Below are 25334 nucleotides of genomic sequence, written 5' to 3' on the forward strand. Positions count from 1 at the left end.
AAGAAGGGAGCTTTCTCCTTCCAATCCTCTCAACTTAGAGGACGTATCGGAGGACGAGGTGACTAACAAAGAAGGACTGTCGAACTATAAAGTTCTTACTTCTCTCCTTCTAGAAGAATATGGAGATTCTTTGACTCCAGCTGCTCCTCCTTCTCCGCGCTCTCTATTTTCGAGCGCTAAATCTCTCAAGTCTTCGTCCTTCCTTAAGATGAAACCGGCTATATCTATGAAGAGGGCCCTACAGTCTCTAGATTCCTGGATCAAGACTAAAAAGGAACTAGGGAGGACGGTCTTTTCTATGCCTCCTGCCAAACTAACGGGTAGAAGAGGCATATGGTATGAGACTGGAGAAAATATGGGATTGTCTCTGCCTACTTTGGCTGAATCGGACTTCTCGAGTCTCGTAGACTCCTTGAGAAGACACGCTTTGAACTCGGCCCGAGCAACGTGGGGTCTTTCGGAAATGGACCACCTCCTCAAGGGGCTTTTCCACATCTTGGAGGTTTTTGATTTCCTATTGGTCCCTTGGGGTTTTGGCCAAAAAGTCCCATGAAGCAGAAGGCCTAAACCCAGAAGCTTCGCATAGCATACTTACATGCATAGATAAAGCAGTTCAGGATGGGTCGGCAGAGGTCTCCTCCCTCTTTGGTGCGGGAATGCTGAAGAAGAGGGCAGTTGTTCCGACACGGCATACAAACCTTCGGTCCTTTTACAATAGGAAGGTACTAGCGGCAGCTGGATAGGTCGTAAGCTTTCGAACAAGGGGTTCGGTAGTTAACTGCTTGTCCGACAGGCGCGCGCGCGCGACTGGGAGGTAAACAAATCACTTTTGCTTTCGGCCTGCTGGCGTGTGGACGTGTATCATCGCTCTCTGCCCGCTTCATCGTCGTTGCTTTCGCATGGTTGTGTTTTTCTTTTTCTATTTATCTAGTGAAACTGAATTGTAAGTACAATCATTTCATATTTATTTCCATTGAATTCAATTGTGAATTAAAGGATCTTGGTTTCACCACGCCCTCCGATTACCCGAGTGCCGGGACTGAAGGGCGTAAGTGCGGGAATTCATTTTCCCAGAAATTATCCTCGTGTATGCTCGGTGCCGAGGGCGGGAGAGCGCTCGCTCCGAGCGTATATTTTGGTTGGAAATGTGTAGATGAAAATCGTAAGTAAGTGCTCTTTTCATTTATATTTTTTTTGACCTGTATGCTCGTTGCCGAGCGAATGCGCTCGGCACGAAAAACTTATTTCTGTATGGAAGTGGAATCGCAAGTACAGTATTCTTTTTCATTTTCATATATATTTTATTTTGATTGTAGCAATACTCATTTTGGATCAGTTTCCGAGCTTACCCGGAAATTGATCCTTTCCCCTTTTTATTTGAATGAAGTGAAATCGCAAGTGCAGTTCTTTTTCATTTTCATATTTTATTGAGATTGCATTGTTTACTTGGATCAATGTTTTTCCGCTATTTCCCGGGAATTGATCCTTCCCCTTTTTTATTTGTAATGAAGTGAAATCGCAAGCGCAGTATTCTTTTTCATTTCATATATATTTTGATTGCATCAATTCATTATGGATCAAGGTTTCCATTCATAATCGGGAATGGATCCTTTTTACCCTTGCGCTCGGTACCGAGGGCGCAAATGCGCTCGATCCGAGCCTTATTCATTGTGAAGTGAATCGTAATGCAAGATTCTTTTTCATTATTCCTTTTATTATTGATTGCATCAATATTTATTTGGTTCAAGTTCCGCTCAGTCAGGGAATTGATCCTTATGCCCTTGCATTCGGGCCGAGGGCACGATTGCTCTCGGGCTCTTATTATTATTGTTGGGTACATGGGTGCTGTGCGGGGGTGGGGAACGAGAACCGCTCAGCTCCCACAGATGGCCCTTCCCCTTGGGGGGGGGGAGGTTATCTGCGTTCTTCTCCTCGCCCGATCCGTCGAGCGCGGGGGAGGGCGCTCGGTGCCCGATGTACAATTGTATTCGGGGTCTTCCACTCGTTCGGAGAGGGCTCACCCCCCCGCGCGAGGGGACTTCCCCCCCACTAATCGCTACTACTGTTATTTCCGCAGGTGCTACTGCCACGAGGGTGGACCTTGGTGAGGTATGGGCGTCCTTCCATTTGCAGGGTCGTGCTAGTGTCCAGGGGCTAGCGGTTCTATGTCTGGGTCTACTGCGGTCACCATGGAGTGGTGACCACGCTCCAGGTGACGACGTCCCTCCTCACCTGGTGTACTCGCCTCACGTGGTAACAGTCTTGCCTACAGCCGCTGTGAAGTGCCGTTCGCCGTACCGAGAGGGGGCGTGCCGCCGCGCTCGTGGTTGCCGTGCTGCCGCGACCACACTTCCGCTGCCCTAGAGCTCGCCCTGGACCTGCCGCCGGTACGAGGATGTTGCTGGCTGCTGCTCCACTTCTGTGTTTCCGGTGCTGCCTGCCGTAACTGCCGATTCTGGGCTGACTGTCCATGCAGTTGCTGCGCTGGCTGTCCCTGCCGTTGCTGCGCTGGCTGTCCTGCCTTGTTGCTGCGCTGGCTGTCCCTACCGATGCTGTGCTGGCTGTGCCTGCTGTTTCCTGAGATGCCCATACCTGCTGACGTCGTCCCTGGTACTACCCCAGACTTTGGTCTGTCTGATCAGGTGCGTCCGGGCCCTGTGGCTTCGGCTACAGCAGCCCCGGCTCCGCCCTGGATAGCAGATCTTACGTCTGTCCTGAGGAAGCTGACGAAGAAGAGGAGGAAGGTGTCGTCGTCGTCGTCTTCATCTTCTTCATCGTCGTCGGCTGCCGCCTCTTCCCCTTCGACTTCTAAGGCTTCACAGCCGAGGAAGAAGAAGGTTGCCTCCTCCCTCCTAAGAAGTCTCCCTCGGGAGCTTCTCGGGTTGACCCGTCTCACCTCGGTGGGACGGGGAGTGTTCCTTCCGCTGGTCCTCCTGCTCCTTCGGGAGCGGAGCCGTCTCTTCTTCCGCAAGGAAGAAGACTACGGGGACCAGAGGGGTACCGGCTAACACCGGTACTTCCTCGCCTGGTGTCAGTGGTTCTGCCACTGCATCAGGGTCCGTCTCGGCCTCTCGTTCGCGGGAGGTACCGAGTGTACGGTCGCCTACCAGCGACCGTGCAGCCAGGAACCAGACCTCTGAGTCCGCTCAGCGTCAGGTTCACGGCACGGGGCGGAAGACTGGTGACAGCCGCTCACGCGACTCTCACCAGACCAGCTCTCGCTCGGGTCGCGGCGACCAGCTGGCTACCCGGGGACGTGACGGTCCACGACCGGCCACGGGCTGATGGCTGGGAAGAGGTCCTCCCGTCGCCGGTGCCAGCCACGGCTGGAACAGCGACGTGACGTGCCGTGAGGACAAGCACCGGTCTCACTGTGACAGTGGAGCCTGCAGGTCGCCTGACCGTCGCTCTCACAGAGAGCGATCGGGTACGGCAACCAGCACCAGCTCTTCTGACACTCGAGATTGGGGCCGCTGTGCTCAGTCCAGCCGTTCTCCACAGAGAGACGGTTCGAACCAGGCCTGCAGCTCGATCGCCACCGCGAGTTGACGATCGCCCTGCAGCCCTCCAAGCCTGCTGGTTCTGCCAGCGAGCGAGGAGGGAGCGTCAGGTCTGCCTCTCCCGTACCTTCAACCTCCTCGGGTTACCACCGGGAGGAGCGAGGTATTGAGGAGTGATCGTGAGGGGTGCGCCCTCATGATCCCACCTCGACGCCCTACGTGCCAGGCACGGTTCTTGGACCGGCCAGGACGTATGCGCAAGTGGATGGAGAAGACCGAGAGGGCTGTCGCTGTTCCCCCTTCTTAGGAGGAAGGTTCTCGGAATATGCTCTTGTTCGAAGGGCTTAACGGTCCTACTCTGCAAGATGCTGTGACTTCCGAGATCCAGAGGAACTTTGCCGAGGTTATGGCGCTGATTCGTCAGCACAACGACCTCGGGGAAGGATCGCCGCTCCCACCAGCAGAGCCACGTCTCGGCTCGAGTCGTTTTGGGGCCCGAGAGGGAACCCAAATCGACGGTGGGTCTGCCGCGATCGGAGCTTGCCGATTCTGTCTTGAACCAGGTAGTCTCTCGTCTTCCGGACAAGAAGGCTCTCTCGTTCTGGCCGGTCGAACAAGCTACTTCACCTCCTCTACTACGACAGAGGTGTTTCTACGTGTCTTCAGACACCGTATTTGAAATACCCCTTCGGTCCTCCTGAGGTTTCGACCTCGACGAGGACTGGAATGAGTCGGAGGACGGTATCGGCTCTCTCCTGTCAGGTGTCGATCAGCCCCACCCAGACGACGTTCACAGTGGCGGCAGACCCTTACCTACAGTATGAGTTCGTAACCCTCCTCGGGAAAACGTTTTCTCCTGACGATACGTTTTCCCAGGCTCTGAGAGGCCATCGCCGTAAGGCGATGGCTGCTCCTTTTCTTCTCCAACTGCTAGTTCTGCTGGGAAGGCGAGCCAGTATCCAATTCCTCCCCCATTCCCTCTCTCCTTACGGCTACGAGGGAAAGGGAGGGATCCTACAGAGATTTCTCTGTAAGATCCCACGTTAGGGGCTGCGCTACCGGGGGGGACCTTCGGGTCCTACCTGACGTAAGCCCCGGTCGTTGAGGAGGGATCCTGCCCCTTTCTCGATTTCTACGGGAATCGGGAGGATCACCAGCCGATATCGTTTGAACGAATTCTGGTGGGGGGTTTTCGCAGAGTGCTTAGAATTCTACGGAATTTCTAGCGCACTCAGAGTGTTCGAGTTTTTACGATCTCCAAACACTTAGGCGAGACCACGGTCCAAAGTGAGCGAGAATCCCCGATAATTGTTACACGATAATCGGGAACCTCGCTTATGCTCGAATTCCTGTAATTTCTAGCATTTGGAAGAAGACTGCTGCTGAAAGAAGAGTATCTCACAGTAGGCGATTAACCTGGAATAGAGAAGAACGGACGGGAATTCCAGTTTGGCTTGAACTATCGTCTTCGGTATTTCTGTTCACCATTGAAGCCTTTACCTTTGGGAAAGAATTCTTTCCCTTTCACTCTCTTGACTAGAGAACGGAAGGCGGTCAATCCCTCCAATCCTTATTCTCATTCCTCGAGAGGAAAAGATTTAGGATGGAGGTCGTGGTACAGAACCTACAAATATACTACTTATATTACCCTCGCGACATGATTCTTTTAACAGTTGAATTGTCCGGGGGGTAGGCGCATACCGTAGTTTAACTCTACGGTTTGTGACCGAGACGAATTGTATCTTAATTGAACTGCAACTCGGGGTTGCCTGCAACCTCCCAGCAGTTATCAGTTTCGATTTTAGATACTTGGTATTGTCATGACAACACCAAATCAGCTTTTGTATTTACCGAAATCCGTTTCGGTTTAAATATAATTGCTCAAGCGTATTCTTATGCTCGATGGTTCTAGCCGAACGCATTCCTTCGTGGAATAATGGATTACCTGGCAACTCAGGATGACGAGTCACCGAGAGCTACTGCGTATTGAACTGCCTGATAGCGGCTCAGTATCAAGGTTCTCGGAGATGCACGGTCGGTTACGTCTCTCTCTCCCTGGTTTGATTGACTACCGAACCGTATCTCTGCCCAACAATCATGGACTTAGGTCTCTGATTAACGGGGATTCTCGCAATAATGAAGGACCATCTACTGCTGTGACGCTCGATTTTCATCGCCTTCGACATTGCGAGAATTTTCAACAGAGATATCTCTTGGACTCTTTCATCTTTCTGTTTACCACACGGTAACAGAAGTCTGTACTAGTCACCGCTGCATCGCACCGCGATAATGCGAATGATTTTTGCAGACATCTGAGTTTGTCTTCAAAATATCTCGTATTCGTAGGTGTGCAATTATTCATTGCTCGCCCCGAATTAACAGATATGTCAGAAGATCATCGCCTACTCTCCGACCTGACACTCTACTTCCAAATGTTCAGCCCATGAGAAGCAGTTCTTCATGGCAGTATTTCCCTGTCTTCATTATGAAAAGCGCTACGCTTTATTGCAAACTACGATTCCTCACCGGACAGCAATGAATAGCGGTAGCGTTCTCAGTCTTTGTAGCACAGGTTCAGAATCTTGAGAATCCTTCTCTCGTTCAGCTGTGAAGACGTAGGTTGCATTTTCTGTACACCTTCGTCTTCAACGACACATAGTGTTGTTTCTCCTTAGCCGAGAATCAACTATACTATGAGATATCTTACCATCAGGGACCTCGGTCTCTAGAAGGCAATTGACTTTCGCCTGTTGGGCACATGCCTTAAGAGAGTCATCACCTTGCCTTCTGGCATCGGGGACGAACAAATTATTTGTTTAGTCTCTTGGCATAACCCTTTTAATTTGGCGAAGGTCACGTGACTTGCTCGGTGCTTGGACAACTTGCCTCCTACCGAACGCAGTCAGTCGGCAGCTGTCAGAGCGCCCAAGTCTGTTACGTAACTTCGCTGTGGACTTAGTTCGGTTGTTCCATAACAGATCTTTTCTTCGTCCTAACGGCTTGTCACAGTACCCATACCATCGACACCCACCATTGAGTGTCGGTGTCTTATCCACTACCGAGAGAACAACTTCGCGCTGCAGACAGATAGACCAGTATGGGTACAGGACATCACCGAAGTCGAGAAGAGGGATAGGTCATACGACCATTCCCTTCTTTTCCTCTGAGGTAATTGCATGACTTTTCCTGCGAAGTCAAGCATCCAGGGGATGGGGATTCGTGACGTTCGATTTCGTACCGAATTCGTAGCGAAGACTCTGAACCCTTCGGTTTCCTGACGATCGGTTAGAGTCCTTCACAATCCCCTCCCTAATGGACTTCACCGCCTTCGATGCGAAGGAGATGCTGCTTTGTCCTGTGAAAGCGCGACCGCGCTTTCTGAAGAAACTCGACATCCCAGGCTGAGTGTTGAAGACTCTTCGTCAGCACCAAGATGACCTAGAAGTACACTCCCTCGAGTTACACAAGAACTTCTCCGTGGCGCAGGTACTGAAGGCAGGGGTCTGGTACAACCAGACCACTGGCACCTCCTTCTACCTTTTGGATATTGCCCACAGGTACCTTGGATCGTTTGCCTTGGGACCCGTGGTGGCTGCTCAACACGTTGTGTAGCTAACCCAGACCCTAGCAGGCTGAACAGCATCGAGTCCTGGTGTGAGCTGTAAGAATAGATATAGTGAATGATAGAGTGACTGGCTTCTCTTCCTATCTTTTTCTCCCCCTCTACTACTGTGGGTAGAGGGATACGGTCATCACCGTGTTGGATAAGGACGAAGATGCCCGGTGCGTCTACTCGGACAGGAGCCCCATCCTATCCCTGTTTCACTAGGGATGGGAGACGAATATTCCACCACTTCCTCCATACAAAGGGGGGGGGGGGAAGTGGATGCCAACAAGAGACAAACCATAACTTTATGTTGCCTCTTGCAAATAGGAACTTGTTCTTGTTTGCTGGTACGAAGAGATACGCTTGCCTCTCTCTTAGTACTTGGTCCAGAGGTCTGACCATTGATCCTGCGGTGCACACCCCGATCAATCGGACAGAGGCTTGGATCCCTCCCTCGCTCTTACGACCAGGGAGGCATTCCAAGGTTGGGCGAACACCAGTCTGTTCACAAAAGACTCAGATTCCTCCCACCAAGAAGTGAGTCTTCCTATTGTAAAAGGACCGAAGGTTTGTATGCCGTGTCGGAACAAATGACAATTTGTCCAAATTGCATTTTTCCTAACTATACAAACCTGAGGTCCTTTTAAAAATAGTTCCCACCTCATGCCACCCCTCACTCTGCAGTTTTTGCTTGGGCCAAAAGCAAAAGTGATTTGTTTACCTCCCAGTTCGCGCGCAGCGCGCGCCTGTCGGACAAGCAGTTAACTACCGAACCCCTTGTTCGAAAGCTTACGACCTATCCAGCTGCCGCTAGTACCTTCCTATTGTAAAAGGACCTCAGGTTTGTATAGTTAGGAAAAATGCAATTTTGGACAAATTGTCATTTTATAGTGCTTTCCTCATTAAGGCCGTTTCTCCTTCACAGAAATCCGCCTTGCTGTTCACCCCTCTTTCAGAGCATTTGTTCCCTTCTCAGTTGGTGAAGGACATTTCACATTCACTAACTGAGAAGGCGACTCAAGATCTCCTCAGGCAGTCATCGAGGAAGAATAGGCCTGTGGCCAATGAAGAAAAGAAAGGGCTGTCGTCCAACGCAGCAGCAGCCCTTTCGAGGAGGCCCTCCGGCTAGAACAATTTCCATAAGAAAGACTACGGAAAGAAGAGGAAGAGCTTCCTTCCGACCCTTTAAAAAGGGGAAATGAGAAAGTGATCCTCCAAACACCTGTAGGTGCCAGGTTACAAGAATTTGCGGAAGCCTGGGCAAGCATAGGAGCCGACACATGGTCCATGTCGGTCATCAGGAAGGGATATTATATCCCATTCAAGGACAACCCTCCCCTGACATCAACACCGAGGGAACTGTCTGCCAGATACAAGGTGGAACAGATGTAGGACAAAAGAGCAATCGAGCTGGTACTGGATCACAACTCCCCGGGGTTTTACAATCGCCTTTTTCTAGTAGCAAAAGCTTCGGGGGGGTGGAGACCAGTACTAGATGTAAGTGCGCTGAACAGATTTGTAGAGAAACAGAAGTTCAGCATGGAAACGTCTGCTTCAGTCCTTGCAGCCCTTCGCCAAGGAGATTGGATGGTGTCTCTCGATCTTCAAGACACCTATTTCCACGTCCCAATTCATCATTCGTCGAGGAAGTACCTTCGTTTCATGATGGAGGGAAGGATCTATCAGTTCAGGGCCCTTTGTTTTGGCCTGTCCACGGCTCCTCAAGTCTTCACAAGTATAATGAAGAATGTGGCAAGACATCTACTTCTGATGGGAATGAACATCTCCCTATACCTGGACGACTGGCTCATCAGGGCCAGGTCGCAGAAACAGTGTTTGGAGGACCTTTCAACGACATTAGACCTGACAAAGTCATTAGGATTGATCGTGAACCTCGAGAAATCTCAGATGATCCCCAGCCAGAACATGGTTTATCTGGGGATTCGGATGGATTCTTGGGGTTTTCGAGTGTTTCCTTCTCAAGAGAGAATATCAAAAGGTTGCGCCACAGTCTCCAGCTTCTTAGGGAAGGAGCGCAGTTCAGCGAGGGAATGGTTGAGCCTTCTGGGGACCCTTTCCTCGCTGGAACAGTTCTTTCCTCTAGGAAGACTGCATCTCCGTCCTCTACAGTTCTTCCTGAAAAGGAATTGGAATTGGAAGACAGGACAGCTCTCCAATACTTTTCCAATTCCTGTAGAGGTGAAGAATCACTTAAGGTGGTGGTTACCCCCTCTAGAGGAAAACAGAGGTGTGTCCCTGGAAGTTCGGAACCCGAACCTGATATTATTTTCAGACGCGTCGGAGACGGATTGGGGTGCAACCTTAGGATCGAGAGAAGTGTCAGGCACATAAATTGCAAGGATCTCTTAGCCATTCATCTGGCTTTAAAGGGCTTCGAGCAGATAGTCAGAGACGGGGTAGTGCAGATAAACTCCGACAATACCACCGCTCTGGCTTATGTAAGAAAACAAGGAGGGACTCACTCTCTCTCTCTATACAAACTGACAAGAGATCTTATTTGGATGAATCAAAGAAATATAACTCTACTGACAAGGTTTGTCCAAGGGGAGAGGAACGTGAGAGCGGACAGGCTGAGCAGGAGGTTCCAGGTCCTTCCCCAGAATAATGGACCCTCCACTCAGAAGTGTGGTCAGATCCTTTGGTCTCTTTGGGGGAAGCCTCAAATAGACCTGTTCGCCACGTTCCTCTCCAAGAGGATAGACACCTTTTGCGCTCTGGCAGACGACCCCAGAGCTTTTGCAGTTGACACTTTTCTCCTAAATTGGTCCGGACTGCATGTGTACGCTTTTCCCCCTTTCAAGATCCTGGGGGAAATTATCAGAAAGTTCGTGGCCTCGAAGGGGACAAGGATGACTCTGATAGCCCCATATTGGCCAGCCCGAGATTGGTTCACAGAGGTAATGGAGTGGATGGTGGACTTCCCCAGATCTCTTCCAAACAGGACAGATCTGCTCACCTTTCGACTATCGAAAGACTTGTCAGAGCGAGAGGGTTTTCTCGCAAGGCGGCAAGCGCAATCGCTAGAGCCCGCAGATCATCTACTATGCGAGTATACCAGTCGAAGTGGGAGGTGTTCAGAAGTTGGTGTAGGTCGAAGAAGCTGTCCTCCTCCAATACCTCTGTGACCGAGATTGCAGATTTCCTTCTTTTCTTGAAGGAGAAATCGCATCTTTCTGTACCAACCATTAAAGGATACAGGAGTATGCTCTCGGCTGTATTCAGGAACAGAGGATTAGATTTGGCCAACAATAAGGATTTGCATGATCTCATTCGTTCTTTCGAAACATCCAAATCAAAAGAACCTAGAGTTCCGAGGTGGAATCTGGATGTGGTCCTAAAATTTGTCTTCTGAAAGGTTCGAACCACCTCACAGGGCTTCCTTTCGAGATATTACAAGGAAGTTCCTATTTCTTTTGTCTCTCGCTACGGCGAAGAGAATCAGTGAGCTGCACGCCCTTGAGTCACGAGTGGGCTTCAAAGGAGACTCTGCTATTTGTTCTTTTAGGTCCCTCTCTTTCTTGCTAAGAATGAGAATCCCTCGAAACCCTGGCCCAGGAGCTTCGAGGTAAAGGGCCTGGCTAGTCTAGTAGGCAGAGAGGTCTCTTTGCCCTGTCAGAGCGCTTAAATTCTATCTGGACAGAAAAAACAGATGGGGGGTTCGCAACACGGTCTATGGTGCTCGGTAAAGGACCCCAAAAGACCGATGTCGAAGAATGCCTTAGCCTTCTTTGTAAGAAGCGTAATTACGGAGGCGCATAAGAACTGCCCAGATGACTCTTTTAAACTCTTGAGAGTGAGAGCTCATGAAGTAAGAGCTATCGCAACGTCTATTGCCTTCCAGAGAAATATGTCGCTTAAGAATATCTTAGAAGCAACATATTGGAGGTGCAACTCGGTGTTTGCATCTCATTACTTGAAAGACGTGCGCGTAACGTATGAGAAATGTTTTTCTCTAGGTCCGTTTGTGTAAGCGGAGACGGTTCTGGGTATTGGAGCAAGCCCCGATCCTTAATTTTATGTACGTAACCCTCTTGTCGGATACGTTCTTGGCTTCCTGCAGGAAGAAGTGTCAGATGTCGCACAGGCGGCTGTCGCTTCGGTTCAGTAAGGAAAACTCCAGGGGTATCGGACTATCAGACCGGGGGTGTACAAAATTTTTTTTTTTTTTTTATTTTTTTGTACGTTTTAGTTGTGTGCGTTTTTTGACTGTGTATTTCGAGTTATGGGTTGTTTGTTGAAGAGTTTTGGGGGATAACTCTTGACAATCTCAGAACTAACACAGGTGTTAGGATCGGGTGATCGGGATCGGTTGTGTGCTCCTTAAAATAAGGCGTGTTTTCATATGAGTGGATTAGCACCCATTGACAAATGCCAGTCAGGCTCTGCCGAGTAAGTGGATAAGACCCCATCGACAGACCCACAAGAAATCTTGGCCACAGATCACTATCTCGCTAAGGCTCTTGAGGTGAAGCAGACTCCCAGGCAGTAGCCACTAAGTCTTCCACCTAATCAGGTAGGAACCAAGGTCTATAAATGCCTACAACATATGTTGTTTACCTGTCTATTCAGTAGTTAGCTGTCTCTTACCCTCCACCAAAGGGTGTCAATCAGCTAAGTACTATATATCTGACAGGGAAGTTGAATGTATGAAAATGATATTGTTATGATACAATAAAGTTTCATACATACTTACCCAGCAGATATATACGATTAATGGCCTGCCCAGCCTCCCCTCAGGAGACAGGTGGAAGAGAAAATCTGATTAGAAAACGGGAATGGTTCCTAGTCCCGCCACCCAGTGGCGGGAGGGTAGATCACCTGACCTACCTGTAGCGTGGTGCCGCAAATTTGAAATTCTGTCGGGATGTCGGCGACTATAGCTAAGTATATATCTGCCGGGTGAGTATGTACATAACTTTATTGTATCATAACAATATAATTTTTCCTAACTATACAAACCTGAGGTCCTTTACATTAATGCTCACCTCATGCCACCCAATAGGCAAAGTGGAAGTGGCGTGTTTACATCCGGGCAGGCGGGCCTACCCACCTACCAGACAGTAGTTACTGCCTAACCACCTTGTTCATTAATTTAACGACCGTAATTCCAGCCTACACTGAAAGTAATTCTTTATGTAAAGGACCTCAGGTTTTTATAGCTAGGAAAAATACAATTTACTTGAAAAAATTGTGATTTTCCTTGTGCTTCATTAATATTTTAATTTATTTTTATTTAATGTGTCTGTTCTCATTATTAACCAACTAGCACTGATTTAAAGGGTGTTTTGAATATAAGATGAGGTGGTTAATTATTGAGTTATGTGTAGTAGTATAAGCTAAGCATTCTATAATCTTGCAGAATCACTAATCTGGCACCCTGCAGACCCAATGACGCCGGATTAGTGATCATTGACTTGTGCATACCATATTTCTAATACAACGCATTTCAGCTATATGTGCAGATGTTGAAATGTTGTGGAATTAATCCCTTTTCCATATTTGCAGAACAAATGAAGGCAGCTGAGGAAGCTAAAAATAAGGAAAGGAAAAGGCTAGCTCAGTTCAGAAAACATGTAAGTTACTCCAGTTTTAAATGGTATGGTTTACAGTTTGTTATTCTTATGTGACTCATATTGAACAATTTTCATTGTAAAAAATGGTGTAGCCTTTGAGGGAAGTGTTGCAGTGTCCAGCATTATAACTTCTCTCTTATATAGCCGAAGTGCCAAAACATTAAAAGGCAAACCCCATTTATATTTGTTGTCTGATTAGGGGATATTTTTGAGTGCATTTAGATTATCAGCTTAGTTAATTTTCATGACCTGGGAATAGTTCTTTACTCATTCCCACTTATTTTCATATCATATTAATTCAATATCAGTAAGCTGTTTGAACTCATACAGTATTATTTAAGTTGTTTCTCTGTGCTTGAAGGTAACTGATGTTAACTATCAGTGTTCATACTGAAGGGAAATGGTTGTGTTCCTTTGAGAATACAAACCTTCACCTTTTGTATAGAGCTGTTCTTGGTACAACCTTGAATTTGTCTTTGAAGCTTGGTAACAAGGAAGTTCATTTGTGGTAGGTAGGTAGGTACCACCCATTAAAATGCCCACAATCCCTAACTTTTATTGTAGTGTCTTGCCGAACAATTATCCAGCTGTGGGTTCCCTACAAACGGCTGACAATAGATTTAAAACTTCGCAGTGGCGCCGCCATCGCTGATGTAGGTGACGTCATCTCCCTCCACTCGAGGGAGGTGCAGGTACAACTGTTCAGGTAACACCAATTCATTCTCTGCCGGCTTCTGGTAAACATCGGTGGTCGGTGCAGACTTGTTCTTCATCTTTTGGGAAGTATTTCTTACCAGTATCGGGTGAAGTACTAAAATTTTGTGTTGTTGATTTGAAACTATTTTAGCTAGTTTTCATTTCTGCAATTTGTGGTCATACCATCATGTCGGACTCTAGTCCATCAGTAGTTAGGTTTTGTGTCGGAGGGTGCAAAACTAGGTTAGTTAAAACCATTTATGATTTGCACTCTAATTGCATTAAATGTAGGAGATTTGAGTTTTCTAGGGAGTCTACTTGCGAAGAATGCAAGGATTGGTGTGAGCAACAGTGGAAGGTGTTTGTTTTTCACTTTGAGAAGATAGTTAAGGATAGGAAGAGGAAAACGGCTCTTAGAGCTGAGAGTAAAGCTAGTTTAGCTTCTTCCGCTTCTCCTATCGAAGCACCTGTGCCTATTCCTTCTCCTCTGATTATGTCTCCGATCTTGAGTCCTCCTACTCCTGCTCCTGTAACTCCAGCTTTCCGAGCAGCTTCTCCTGACACCATTGCCAGTCTCGAGTTTAAGTTTGAGAAAGTTTGATATGTTAGCCAGTACTGTTATGCAGTTAGGGTTATCGGTGAAGTATTTTATGGAAAAGGCTTCAAGTGAAGTGAAAAGTGTCAGTGCGGTGTAATCTGAGGGTGTGGCTGTTTGTCCCGACAGTTGTAGACGAAGGTCACTGTCCCGCTCCCCTGCCTTGAGAAGAAGACACACCAGAGGTCCAAGGGAGACTATCGGGGTTTGCCCACAGGCAGTCACTCCCTCTGTTGATCCTGTAGTGCACCAGCAGGATTTGACTAAATACCATTGGAAAGATGTGTCATTCAGTGGTAAGTTATCGACTGACTCGAGTGATTCTTTGCCTGTGAGACATCGCAATTGGTGCGACTCTTCCTCTTCACGCCCACGCAATAGATGTTTGACTGAAGAGGTCTACTCGCCTCCTCCTGTTAAAAGGAACAGAGATAGATAGCAGTCCTCGTCCTTCTTGCAGTGTGTATACATGGACTTCGCCCCGGTATGATTAATGCAACAAAAGTCTCCGCCGACGCAACTGAGGAATGTATTTCAACTTCTCGTGCAGCAGATGCTTCGACTGGTGCTTCGACTTCACAGGCGACAGATGTTTCGACTGGCGCTAGACCTCTGGTGTCGAACATGTCGACTCTTTCGACTTCAGCACCTTTACCTGCAGCTCAAGAAGACACTACCTTAGTCCCCCTCTGTTTACAATTAGAGGAGTTGATGTCTTGGATGAGAGAGAGCAAGCAAGTTTCCAAAAACAGGGAGTCAAATGTGGACCCTTCAGTGTTGCCGATTTCTTCAGATGAGGAGGATCAAGAAATGGACTATCCCGCTTTTGTGCTATTCGAAGCTTTTACACTACCTACTGAATACGTACTCAGACTATTTCGTGGCAGCTGCTCCTAGGTCTCCTTCTATATTCCTCATGAGAAGGAAGAATTTTTATCCCTCTTCTCCCAAAACTTGTGTTATCTAAGGTGGCTAAACGTTCCCTTCGTGATGTGGAGAACTGGTTGTCTGTTAAGAGAGAACTTTGGAAAGTGACTTTTGCCTATCTTACTTCAAAGTTAATCAAGAAGAGTTATAGGTTCTATGTTACTGGAGAAGCGCCTTCTATTGGAGTTTCTGCCTCCTCCCAAGGGGACTTCTCTGGTCTTGTTGACGCGAACAGAAGGTCAGCGTTCACAGCAGCTAAGATATTCTTCACATCACCTGAAGTGGATCACCTTGTCAAGAATATTTTAAGATTTTGGAAATATGAGCTTTCTGGAGTGGACAATCGGAGCTCTCGCTACTAAGATAGAGGACTGCCCTACACTCCCGGAAGGTCTCGCATCGGATTGGCTCGGGGTTCTGTTTTGTGCCGACAAATCAGTTAGGGACAGTTGCGATGAACTGGCTTCTCTATTTGCGTTCGGCACCCTAAAGAAAAGGCAGCTCTGGTGCTCCTTCGTTACAAGAGGAGTTACTTCACCTCAGAAGTCCTCTCTGTTGTTTTCTTCTCTCGACAAGACTCATCTTTTCCCCGAGGAGACAGTGGTGAAGACTCTTTCTGCATCAGAAAAGAAATCTACCAATGATCTTCTAGCCCAGTCCTCCAAATGTGTCAAGCCCCTGACTGTGACCCCTCCCATCTCGGAATCACCGTTGCTCCAGACTCCAGACCCTTCATCAGGCCCTGTTCGAACTTGCCACCCCCGACTAAGACCTCTTCCAAAGCTGACACCAAGTCATCCAAGTGATCTCACAGTCCTTCGTGTGCTCCGTAGGAGGGAGACTGAGCCTCTTCTGGGAGGAGTGGAGTCGCAGAGGGGCAGAGCCCTGGGTGATACAAGTTCTCATGCTCGGTTACTCCATTCCTCATAGAGGCTCCGCCTCTCCACCGTACCCATCGCATTTCCCGCCTACTCTCCAGGCTCGGAGAGGTATTTAGCCTTAGCTCAAGAGGTAGATAGGCGGTGATAGAGGAGATACTCGATGAATCATCCCCAGGTTTTTACAACCGTCTGTTTGTAGTCCCCAAGTCATCAGGGGGCTGGAGGCCCCTGTTGGATGTAAGCGCCCTGAACTTGTTCGTTCAATATGAAGACGACTCGTTCGATACTATAGCTGGTTCGCCTAAGGTAGATTCTTGGGTGAGCCCTATAACTACAAGACGTTTGTTTGGCGGGCTCTGATTGGCTTGGAGCTGCCTACCTCCCGGTACCAGCCAATCAGCGGCCGCCAAACAAACGTCTCGTAAGCATACGGCTCATCCAAGAATCTACCTTAAGTGAACCAGCTATAGATTCCCTTCATCAGGGGTATTGGATGGTTTCCCTGGACATGCAAGATGCTTACTTCTACATTTTAATTCATCAGGACTCCAGAAAATACCTTCAGTTCGTGTTTATGGGCAAGGCTTACCAGTTTCGTGCATATTGTCGATGGCACCGCAAGTATTCACATGATTGCTGCCCCTGGGGAAATGGTTACACCTCCTAGGCATCAGTGTCTCTGTACCTAGACGACTGGCTTCTCTGCTCCTCTTTTATTAGCCCACTCGTAAGGCATTTGGGGATGACTCTGAATTCTCAAGTTTTTTGGGCTTTTCTCTCCCCGAAAAGAGCCCAGTTGTGTCTACAAGTAGTCCAAAACTTCCTGGACCGCATGTCCTGTTCCGCTAACCTTTGGATGAGTCTGTGAGGCACCCTTATGTCAGTGGAGCAGTTAGCCAAACTCGGAAGACTACACATGAGACCCTGCAATTCTTCCTGAAGGCTTCTTGGTCCAGGAAAATGCAACCGGACTGGACAGTATCTACGATTACAGACGAAATCAAGGAGGACCTAGAGTGGTGGCTATCAAAACCAAGACTAGTAGAAGGCCTTTCTCTCAGTCCGCTCCACCCAACCCTTCAGTTCTTTTCAGACGCATCCAACGCAGGTTGGGGAGCCTTGTTGAGAGAGAAGAGGACCTTACCTTACCTTGCAGCTTGTTTGGGTTACTCCAGGTCCCTCAGTGTGAGGCACCTTTAATGTCTACCAGAGAATTGCTAATGCATCTCCCAATCTTGGATGGTCTGGGATGCAGCTTAGATATTTGTCGAGCTTAGTATTCTTAAACACATCTACACTCACTCCTAATATGTCAGAGCCTAGGCATTTTGGTTAATCTGGAGATATCCAATCTACTTCCCAGCCAGAGGATTCTTTATCTGGGAATGATAATAGATACAGCATTGTCAAGGGTTTTTCCAAATGACCAGAGGTCGAAGAAATTCAGGATATGGCTTGCTCCTTTCTTTTGAGGGGGGAGCAACCTGCTCACCAGTGGCAAATACTTTTGGGTGTCTTGTCTTCTCTCAAGGAGCTGGTCCCTTATGGGCATCTTCACGTTCAGTCCCTGCAGTGGAGACTGAAGGAGCTTTGGTTCCCGGCAGGAGATTCCCCTCAGTTCCTCAGCAGAGGTAAGAAGCGACCTTTTGTGGTGGTTGTATGACCAGAACCTGACAGTGGGAGTTCCTCTTCATTCACCATCTCTGGATCTGCTCCTGTTCTCAAGACCTCAGGGGCGTCGAGCTCTTAGGACAAACAACTCCTCATCAACGTGTTGAAATTGAAAGCAGCTTTCCCGGGTCTTCAGGAGTTTGGAGAGAGAGTGGTGGGTCACTCTGTCGTTCTGATGTCAGACAACACCACGGTGGTAGCGTATGTGAACAAACAGGGGGGCTGATGTCTCACCAACTTCACTCGACAGCCAAATTACACCATTGGGCGATCAACAACTTGATGGAGCTCATGGCCAGGTTCGTTCTTTTACAGGCCTTCCCTACTCCCAAAGACATTTTCTAAGTCTGAATGTAAGCAGTGTTACCAACATATTCCCAAGATCACACAGCATTGCCAACCAAAAGTTACGTATATCTTTGGAACCTTGGTTCCTGGTCCTGGTGTGTCAGATAATGTCGAGTTCTAGCTAATGGCAATCCAGATAATTGAAGGATTACTGCATATTACTTTTAACGGTCTGTAATGTATTTAATATTTAATGTTATTATTCTCTGATTTATTTCTTCCTTTCTAGATGCTTGTAGCAGGCTTTCACTTCTTTTGCTAGGAGACTTGTGATCTTCATATCCATACAGAGTAAATAATACTTTTTCCTCTCCATTTCAGATTGAAGAACGAATCAACAGATTTATTCAGAATGTAAGTCTAACAAAGAAGGAATTTGAGCCAATGGACAGAGTGGCTCGAAGCATTGTGTAAGTAAACAGTAGTTTTATATCCTGTTTTGAGTGCAGTACTCTATTTGATTACATTGCTTAATGAATTTTCTCTCATTCTTTTTCAATGTGTGCATAGCATGAAGCAGAATGCAAGTAGTATGGTAATAGGGGGTCAGTTTATCCTGGCTTTTAATTTTTAAAATACGGTTAGTCTATGCATTAGTTATCAGTAATAACACAGTACTGTGATATGTGCAGCTTTTTTTTTTATATTTGCCGTAATATGTTGAGCAGCACTGCTCCCCAAATTTTTTCTGAACACTAATTAGTATGAAAATTCAATTACTGATATCCATTTGGAGTGAAGGTACTGAGAATCTTAGCAGAATGTATGTATATTCCAAGAATGATTCTGTTGTGAAGCTGTAATTTTTCTCCTTTGTGAATTAGTGCTAGATTTGGCAAGCAAAACAATTTGCAAAGATTTTGGCAGTTTTATGACTGATGCGAGGATTGCCAAAGGAAGACCACTATGAATTTAGGCAAGAAAGTAAGTTTTTTAACTAAGGGTTTATCATGCCATTCTCCCTGCCCTAAATGTACCAGGCTGAAAGCCGAAAGGCACTGACAACCACCCACTCATGCATTTGCATTGCCAACAAACAAGAGGAATGGAAACTTCACCTCGCTGCTGGTATGGCACTTCATTGTGCTGTTGCTCATTAGCACCACACTGTGAACTTCATATGATCTCAGGAAGGTTGTAGTGGCAGCAGTGTTGTTCACATTTCCGAGGTACTAATATATAAATGAAGATCATATGTCCACACAAAAATAACTAGATCCCTCATTGTTCCTACACGATATACAAACCTTCGGTCCTTTACATTAGGAATTACCTTCGGCAAAGCTGGAAAACAGGCGCTAAACTCTTGAACAAGGTAGTTAGGCTGTAACTACTGTCCAATAAACAGGAATACCCATCTGCTTGGATGTAAGCATTCCAGTTTGCTTTTGGCCATCATGCGGTAGGGACCTTTTCTTATCTTGCTTTTTTATATATTAAAAATGTTGTTTGAATTATTAATATACAAACCCACAATTTGTGATAGTCTTGCAGGCCACCTTCCCCCAGCGTGTCTCAGGGCCAGCAGCGAAGGGCGTAATGTTCACCCCTTATCAAATTCACACACCCTCTACTTGTAAGGGTGCGACAGTATAACTTTTATTATTATTTTCCGTGTTGCTCTTTGCTGCAGAGTTTGCCAGAATGAAACTTTGGAGGAAGGCTGCTGAGTGTCATCGGAAGTTTTTTCGCTCCCAGCAGTGCCTTCGGTAGTCACCTCTTTGTCCTCATTTCTCTTTCCTGGTAATCTTTCCTTATGGCATTCTCTTTGGGAGGGATCTCTACTTCGCCCTCTTTGCTCGCGTGTCAGGGAAGGAGTCGGGTGCCAGTGTCGGCAGCCGGGCGACCTCTTCACGAGGGCCTCTTCCCGCTTCGTAGGGCAATTACCCTTGGAGCATGGGGAGTCCTTCTGTACTAATAATTTTTACTTTTGTCTTCTGGTTGACAGTGAGCATCGTAGCACAGAAGTAGATGACTTTATTGTCAGTGTTGGTTTTCCTTTTATTTAGGACTTTCAACTTTGGCACTCCTGTATGTTGTGGCATTGCCTTGTTGTACCTTGTAATCTATCTACTCCTGCTGTGCTTCGTGTCTTGATTGCTCCTGGTTCCCTGGCGACCAGTCACAGGGCAGCTCCTGCTGTGCCTCCTGCCCCAGCTGCCCTGATTGCACTTGTATGTTTATGTTTTCCTGCTGCAGCTGCCCTGGTCACTCCTGTCGCTACCCCTAATGTTCATGTAGCTAGGGGTGCTCCTGTTGTGCTTCTGCTCTAACTGTCCTGGCAATGGTTGTGCTTCCTCCTGTTGACTATGTCATAAAGGAGTTCGAGGAAGAAGTCCTGTGAGATGAGCACCTTCTTCAAACTTATCCTCGCCTGCGTCTTCTGCTGCTTCCTCCGCTTCTTCCAAGGCTCATCAATCGAGGAAGAATAAGGTTGTTTGTCCCCCCCCTAAGAAGTTCCTTCATGGGGCTTATAAAGGCGCTGTCACACTAGCGAAATTTCCTTCGACTTTTTCTGAGTTTGTCGTCAACGTCATTCCATACTCTGGTTGTCACACACGTTCTTCATACCGTGTTTGTCGTCATCGTTTAAAACATAAATAAACCATCTGAGCTGTGACTTCCCGGAATGATTAAAAAAAACTATGCTTTATAACACAAAGCAACTAGTGGGTCATGCTTGCATGTGTTTAATGATGCTGCATAGAATTAAAAAAAAGTCTTTGGGTCTGGTCCTGGTTAAAAAGACGTGAAAAGTTTTATTTAAAAAAACAAGCTAGGGCTAGCATACATAGGCTATTCATAACCTTGTTTACACAACCAGTCAGACTATTATAAATTATGCTAGAGAAATACTGCAAAAATTTTAAAGATTTTTGTTAATATTATTTGCTAATGCAAAAAAAAAAATAATAATAATAACTGAGAGCAGACCTAGGTTATATAACAATCTGATATTCATGATATAGCATGCTTATCTGTATAAAGATCAGCAAGTTCAGGAAAGTTTTCCTTGAGTCGCATGGTGATATCTTGGTAATTTTTTCATTTAAGACCCTTTTTCATAAAACTATCATGCTTATGGTCCCATAAGCATCATCTCTCCTCCATATCTTCGAGCAAAAACTGTTCTGGCAATCTTGTCCACTGTACCAAGAACTCCAATTTGCTTCTGATGACTTGAAATGTGCGCTCTCCAAGATATAAACAAACAATAAAGTCGACGGTAGCAATGGGTTGAATTCAATCGGTACCGTTTTCAAAATTGTGACGACAACACCAGAAAGTTGTCGTCAAAACATGAGAAGTCGACGTCAAATTCAAAAGTCAATGGAAATTTCGCTGGTGTGACAGCGCCTTAAGTGGCTGCCTCCTTTCGGGGAGGTAGTGGGTTCACTCGTCGGCTCTTCCTGGCCTTTGGGCTCGGGAACCGAATCACATACCTCACAGGGTCTTGCGTTTTTGGGAGCCATTGGGCGCGCAGACTTCAGTTTGTGCTCCCTTTGTCAGTTATTTGAAGTACACTTCTGAGACTGGTGCTGTGTTGGGGTCTTGGCTTAGCCAAGGTACTCTTGAGTACTTGATTTTCTATGGAGTCTCGAGCATTCTGAACTAGCATCAGAGAGACCTCTGACTGTCCCAGTTCAGGCACTAGGTGAGAGAAAGAGCCAGGACATCTCTCCCTGCCAGTACTACACCAGTACTAGGCCGGAGCGCGGTCTGGTGCCTCAGTCTCTGACCGAGCACTTGGTGCTGCAGTCTCATTCAAGCACCTGGAGAAGCAGAGGAAATCCGCTTAAGAAGTCGTACCAGACTTCTAAGGGACTGCCTCTCTTCAGAGAGTTAGGATTCTCTTGTTGGCTCTTTCCACTCAGAGCGGTAGTCAATTCGCATTCTCCTTCTGGAGTCTCATGTTTCGGGAGTCTCGAGGGCATGCTTGGTCCCTGTCTGGGTCTCAGCCTAGCAGCTGGAGTAGCAGTGAAGAGATTCCCTTTAGAAGTCCTATGGGATTTCTAAGGGACTGCCTCTCTTCGGGGGAGGCAGTGTTCTCTTGTTGACTCTTATTGCTCGAAGATTGGGAAACAATTTGTATTCTCCCTTGGCGTCTCACGTTTTGGTAATTTCAAGGGCATGACTTCTTCAGGCCGTATACTCTATTCCAGTTTTAGAAGTCGTCGTCTAAGACTGTTCCTGTGCCTGTCCCTTCTCGATTTCCTAGGAAGCTAAGAGGAGATTGCTCCTGATGATCATTCTTACAAAATTCAGGAGTTTCACCAGGCACTCAAATCCTTTGGAATTGCAATTGCTAGACTGGCAAGTTTTTTTATTGCCAGGGATTCTGCGGAATCTCAAGAGCTTCCCAAACCACTGCCAGAAGGTTTGCTTTTCGGTCTGGTTAAGGCACAGAACAAGAGTAGGTGCCGAGACACGTCAGGTGTTTTGACACCACTTGCCGACTCTACTTGGTCAGGTCCCATGTTTTGTGTCTTAGACCTTAGGGTCCGAACATGCAGGGTAGCAGACAGAATTCCCCCTTTAAGCCCCAAGGGGCTTCAGCCTCGAATGACTCTTGGAGTATTTAGGAAGGAGAGAAATTGCTCTTAGCAGATGACTTCTGCTCGCCCAGCCCCCTATTGCATTTGTATGATTGGCTCGGCTCGACCCTCTTGTGTTGGCTTGATTTGCACACCGAGCCAGTACCCTGGTTGCGTTCAGCCCATCATATCAGTTAGGCTCAGCTTGTCCCTGGTTGCTTTGGCGTGATCAACTCAGCTGGCTTGGCTTCTTCGCTGCCTAATGGATCAGCCAAATCAAGTGCTCTGCTCCGTTCAAGAAAATTTTCCGCTTTCATCAGGTTGGTGCTTTGCCATGGCATAAGCACCCTCCTTCCCTGTACTGTCATCATCACAGGTTGATGATAGCCCATATGGTCTACCCCTCCTGCTGGTTCTTCTAGCAGGACAAGTAGGAATGCCCTTTCTCCTTACCTGTTCTCTTGACCCTCTCAGTTCTTCCAAGAAGTGCAAGGCAGACATAGACCATTCAGATGAGTTTGTCTCTTTTTTTTCAGAATTCAGCTACAAGGGTTGGTATCTCAAATCTCCCTTCAAGAAGAGAAAATCGGGAGTTTCGTGCCTTGGAAAAACTTGGGTTTTATGTACTTTGGGATACAAACACCCTCAATTTCCATTTAGCAGAGATCTTTGCAATGATTCATCAGCACTCTGATCTCAGGAATAGGAACGCGGCTTCCCCCATGAATAATCTTCACTGCTTGAGGCCCTTGCTCTTCCAGGAGAGACAGTGAACCTGGAGGGTATTGCTATGGTTTCCCTCCAGGCAGTCCCCTGTGAGATTTCTTCCCTACCCAGCACCAGCCAGCAGTCTGTGGGTAATTCTGGTGCTAAGAAAAAGGACATTGTCCTAATTCACTTCTCCTGTTTTGTAAGTCCTGAAGTCGTCTCGACCTTTAGGAACGGACCTTTATTCGGTTCTGCCTCTCTTTCTTAAAGAGTGTTGATGCCATGGTAGTCAAGGAATATGCCAAGGCATCTGCCTTGTCCTCCAGGCAATGCCTAAAAAGTCTCAGGCTTTGAAGAACGATCGTGAAATAGCCAGTCTTCTTTCTCTTCTGTGATAGTGCACATACGTGTTTCTCTCTCAACCTTCTTGCCAATCAGGAAGAAGACAGAAGGAAGGACATAAAAAAGAACGATAGTAACAGGCATTCTCCTACTGCTGGTACTTCGAAGAAGAGTTATTTGTCGAGTCTCTGGACTTGATAACGACATAGCTGAGACCCGGTGGTAGGTATCCTTCCAGAGAAGTCTCTGCTTTCTTCCAGGTCTTGGCTGTCTTCCATCAAACTTCCAACTCCCCTGTGTTTTCGTCTCAGAAACAGCCAGTATTCAGCTAAGAGCTAGTCAACTTCGGTGTCCTGTTGTCACTATAGCAACCTCCCTTCAGGACAGCTTCACCTTCGCTCTCTTCATTAAAGAATGAAGGTGGTCTGCTTCCAGCCTTAATCCTTTTCCTCTCTTGAATGATGAGGACGGAATTATGCTGATGCTTGCTCAACAGGAACCTTTGAATATGCTTGTATATTCTCCTCACAACATCCATCTGTTATCAGACGTACCGACCGAGTGTAGGCGCATACCTGTAGAACCATTGTCATCAGGTGTGCGACCAAGACAATAAGTATCTTCTCCTCAACATCCTGAAACTTAAGATGGCCCCCGAGAGTTTCCAGATTTGATTTTGATGCACCCAGTGGTGTTGTAAAGCAAAAACACCACAGTAGTGACATTTATCACCAAACAAGAGGGTTTAATGTATGACACTTACCTGGCAGGTATATATATAGCTGTATTCTCTGTTCCACCTGGCAGAAATTTTCAAAACTCGCGGCAAACGCTAGTAACCTATTAGTAGTTCAGGCAACCACCACCCCGTTACCGTGGCGCTAGCGCTAGGAAACCGTTCCCATTGGGCCGGCCAGATTTTCTCTGCCAGCCGAACCGGCAACATTGTTGGTGGTTCCCTGCTAGGATTTTCATTCTCGTTGCTGACTTTTCATGGATTTTTGGTATTGTACTCGGAAACGTTAGCTTGGCATTCGCTTTGGATTGTTCTTTAAAGATGTCGGATACTGGAAGTATGTTTAGAGTTTGTGTAAAAGAGGGGTGTAAGGTAAGGTTGCCGAAAGCTTCGGTCGACCCTCATACTATTTGTAAGAAGTGTAGAGAGAATGTGTACTTGGGAGAATAGGTGTTTGAATGTGAGAATTTATCAGAGAAGGAGTGGAAGATATTTATGAAATATGTTGAAAGGCTTGAGAAAGATCGTGTAAGGAGATCTGTTTCTCGTAGTGAGAAGTCGAATTCTTCTAGCAAAAGGAGTGAATGTGTTTCCTCTCCAGCTCCTTCTAACGTAGAATTGGTAGTTCCTTCTCCCCAGGTATCTCCTGCGCCCGCTGCTGTATCGGAGGAGGCGAACGATACACAGATTATTAAGGTGTTCGCTGCCCTTGCTTCCATGGGCGACCAGATACAGCGACTTACGGATAAAGTTAGTGCTTTTGATGTCAGTGAAAGTGTAGTGGAGGGGGCGTCTGATCGTCTCTCTCGTGCTCCTAGACCTAGACCTCTGTCAAGCTCCCAGACCCAAGGGAGAAGGCATGTCGACAGTCGAAGGGAGGCGAGAGAGGTTTTATCGCGGTCAGGCGTCCCTTCGAACAGTCCTGTTGCAAGTTCCCAGGCTGTTGCAGTTCGCCGCAGAAAAGGCGTAACTGGGAAGTGTGTGTCCTCGGATGGTTCGACATCTGAGCGGGAACGTCGGTATGCAGTTGTGTCTCGCCCCCTCAAGAGGACTTTCAGGACATCGACCGCTCTCGAGAGACATGCTCAAGATCGTGAGGCTTGGAGTAGTCCGGAGGTTTTGTCCTCCTCGGAAGACGGGGACGCAGTTCCGATCAAGAGGAAGAGGATCTTTCGTTCTAAAGAGGACTCAGTA

The 25334-nt window shown here is 47.2% G+C and overlaps 1 protein-coding gene across 1 annotated transcript in view; it reads left to right on the forward strand.

Annotated features, from left to right (window-relative positions):
* LOC135216703 (sperm-associated antigen 7 homolog) overlaps window positions 1–25334 on the forward strand; it is a 135272-nt gene that overhangs the window by 29325 nt on the left and 80613 nt on the right. Inside the window, exons 2-3 of the mRNA XM_064252127.1 lie at window positions 12634–12701; window positions 18141–18229. Coding sequence (XP_064108197.1) covers window positions 12634–12701; window positions 18141–18229 — 157 coding nt within the window. The remainder of the gene's footprint in view (window positions 1–12633; window positions 12702–18140; window positions 18230–25334) is intronic.

This window comes from Macrobrachium nipponense, chromosome 6 (assembly GCF_015104395.2).
Source record: "Macrobrachium nipponense isolate FS-2020 chromosome 6, ASM1510439v2, whole genome shotgun sequence".
NCBI classification, from domain to species: domain Eukaryota; kingdom Metazoa; phylum Arthropoda; class Malacostraca; order Decapoda; family Palaemonidae; genus Macrobrachium; species Macrobrachium nipponense.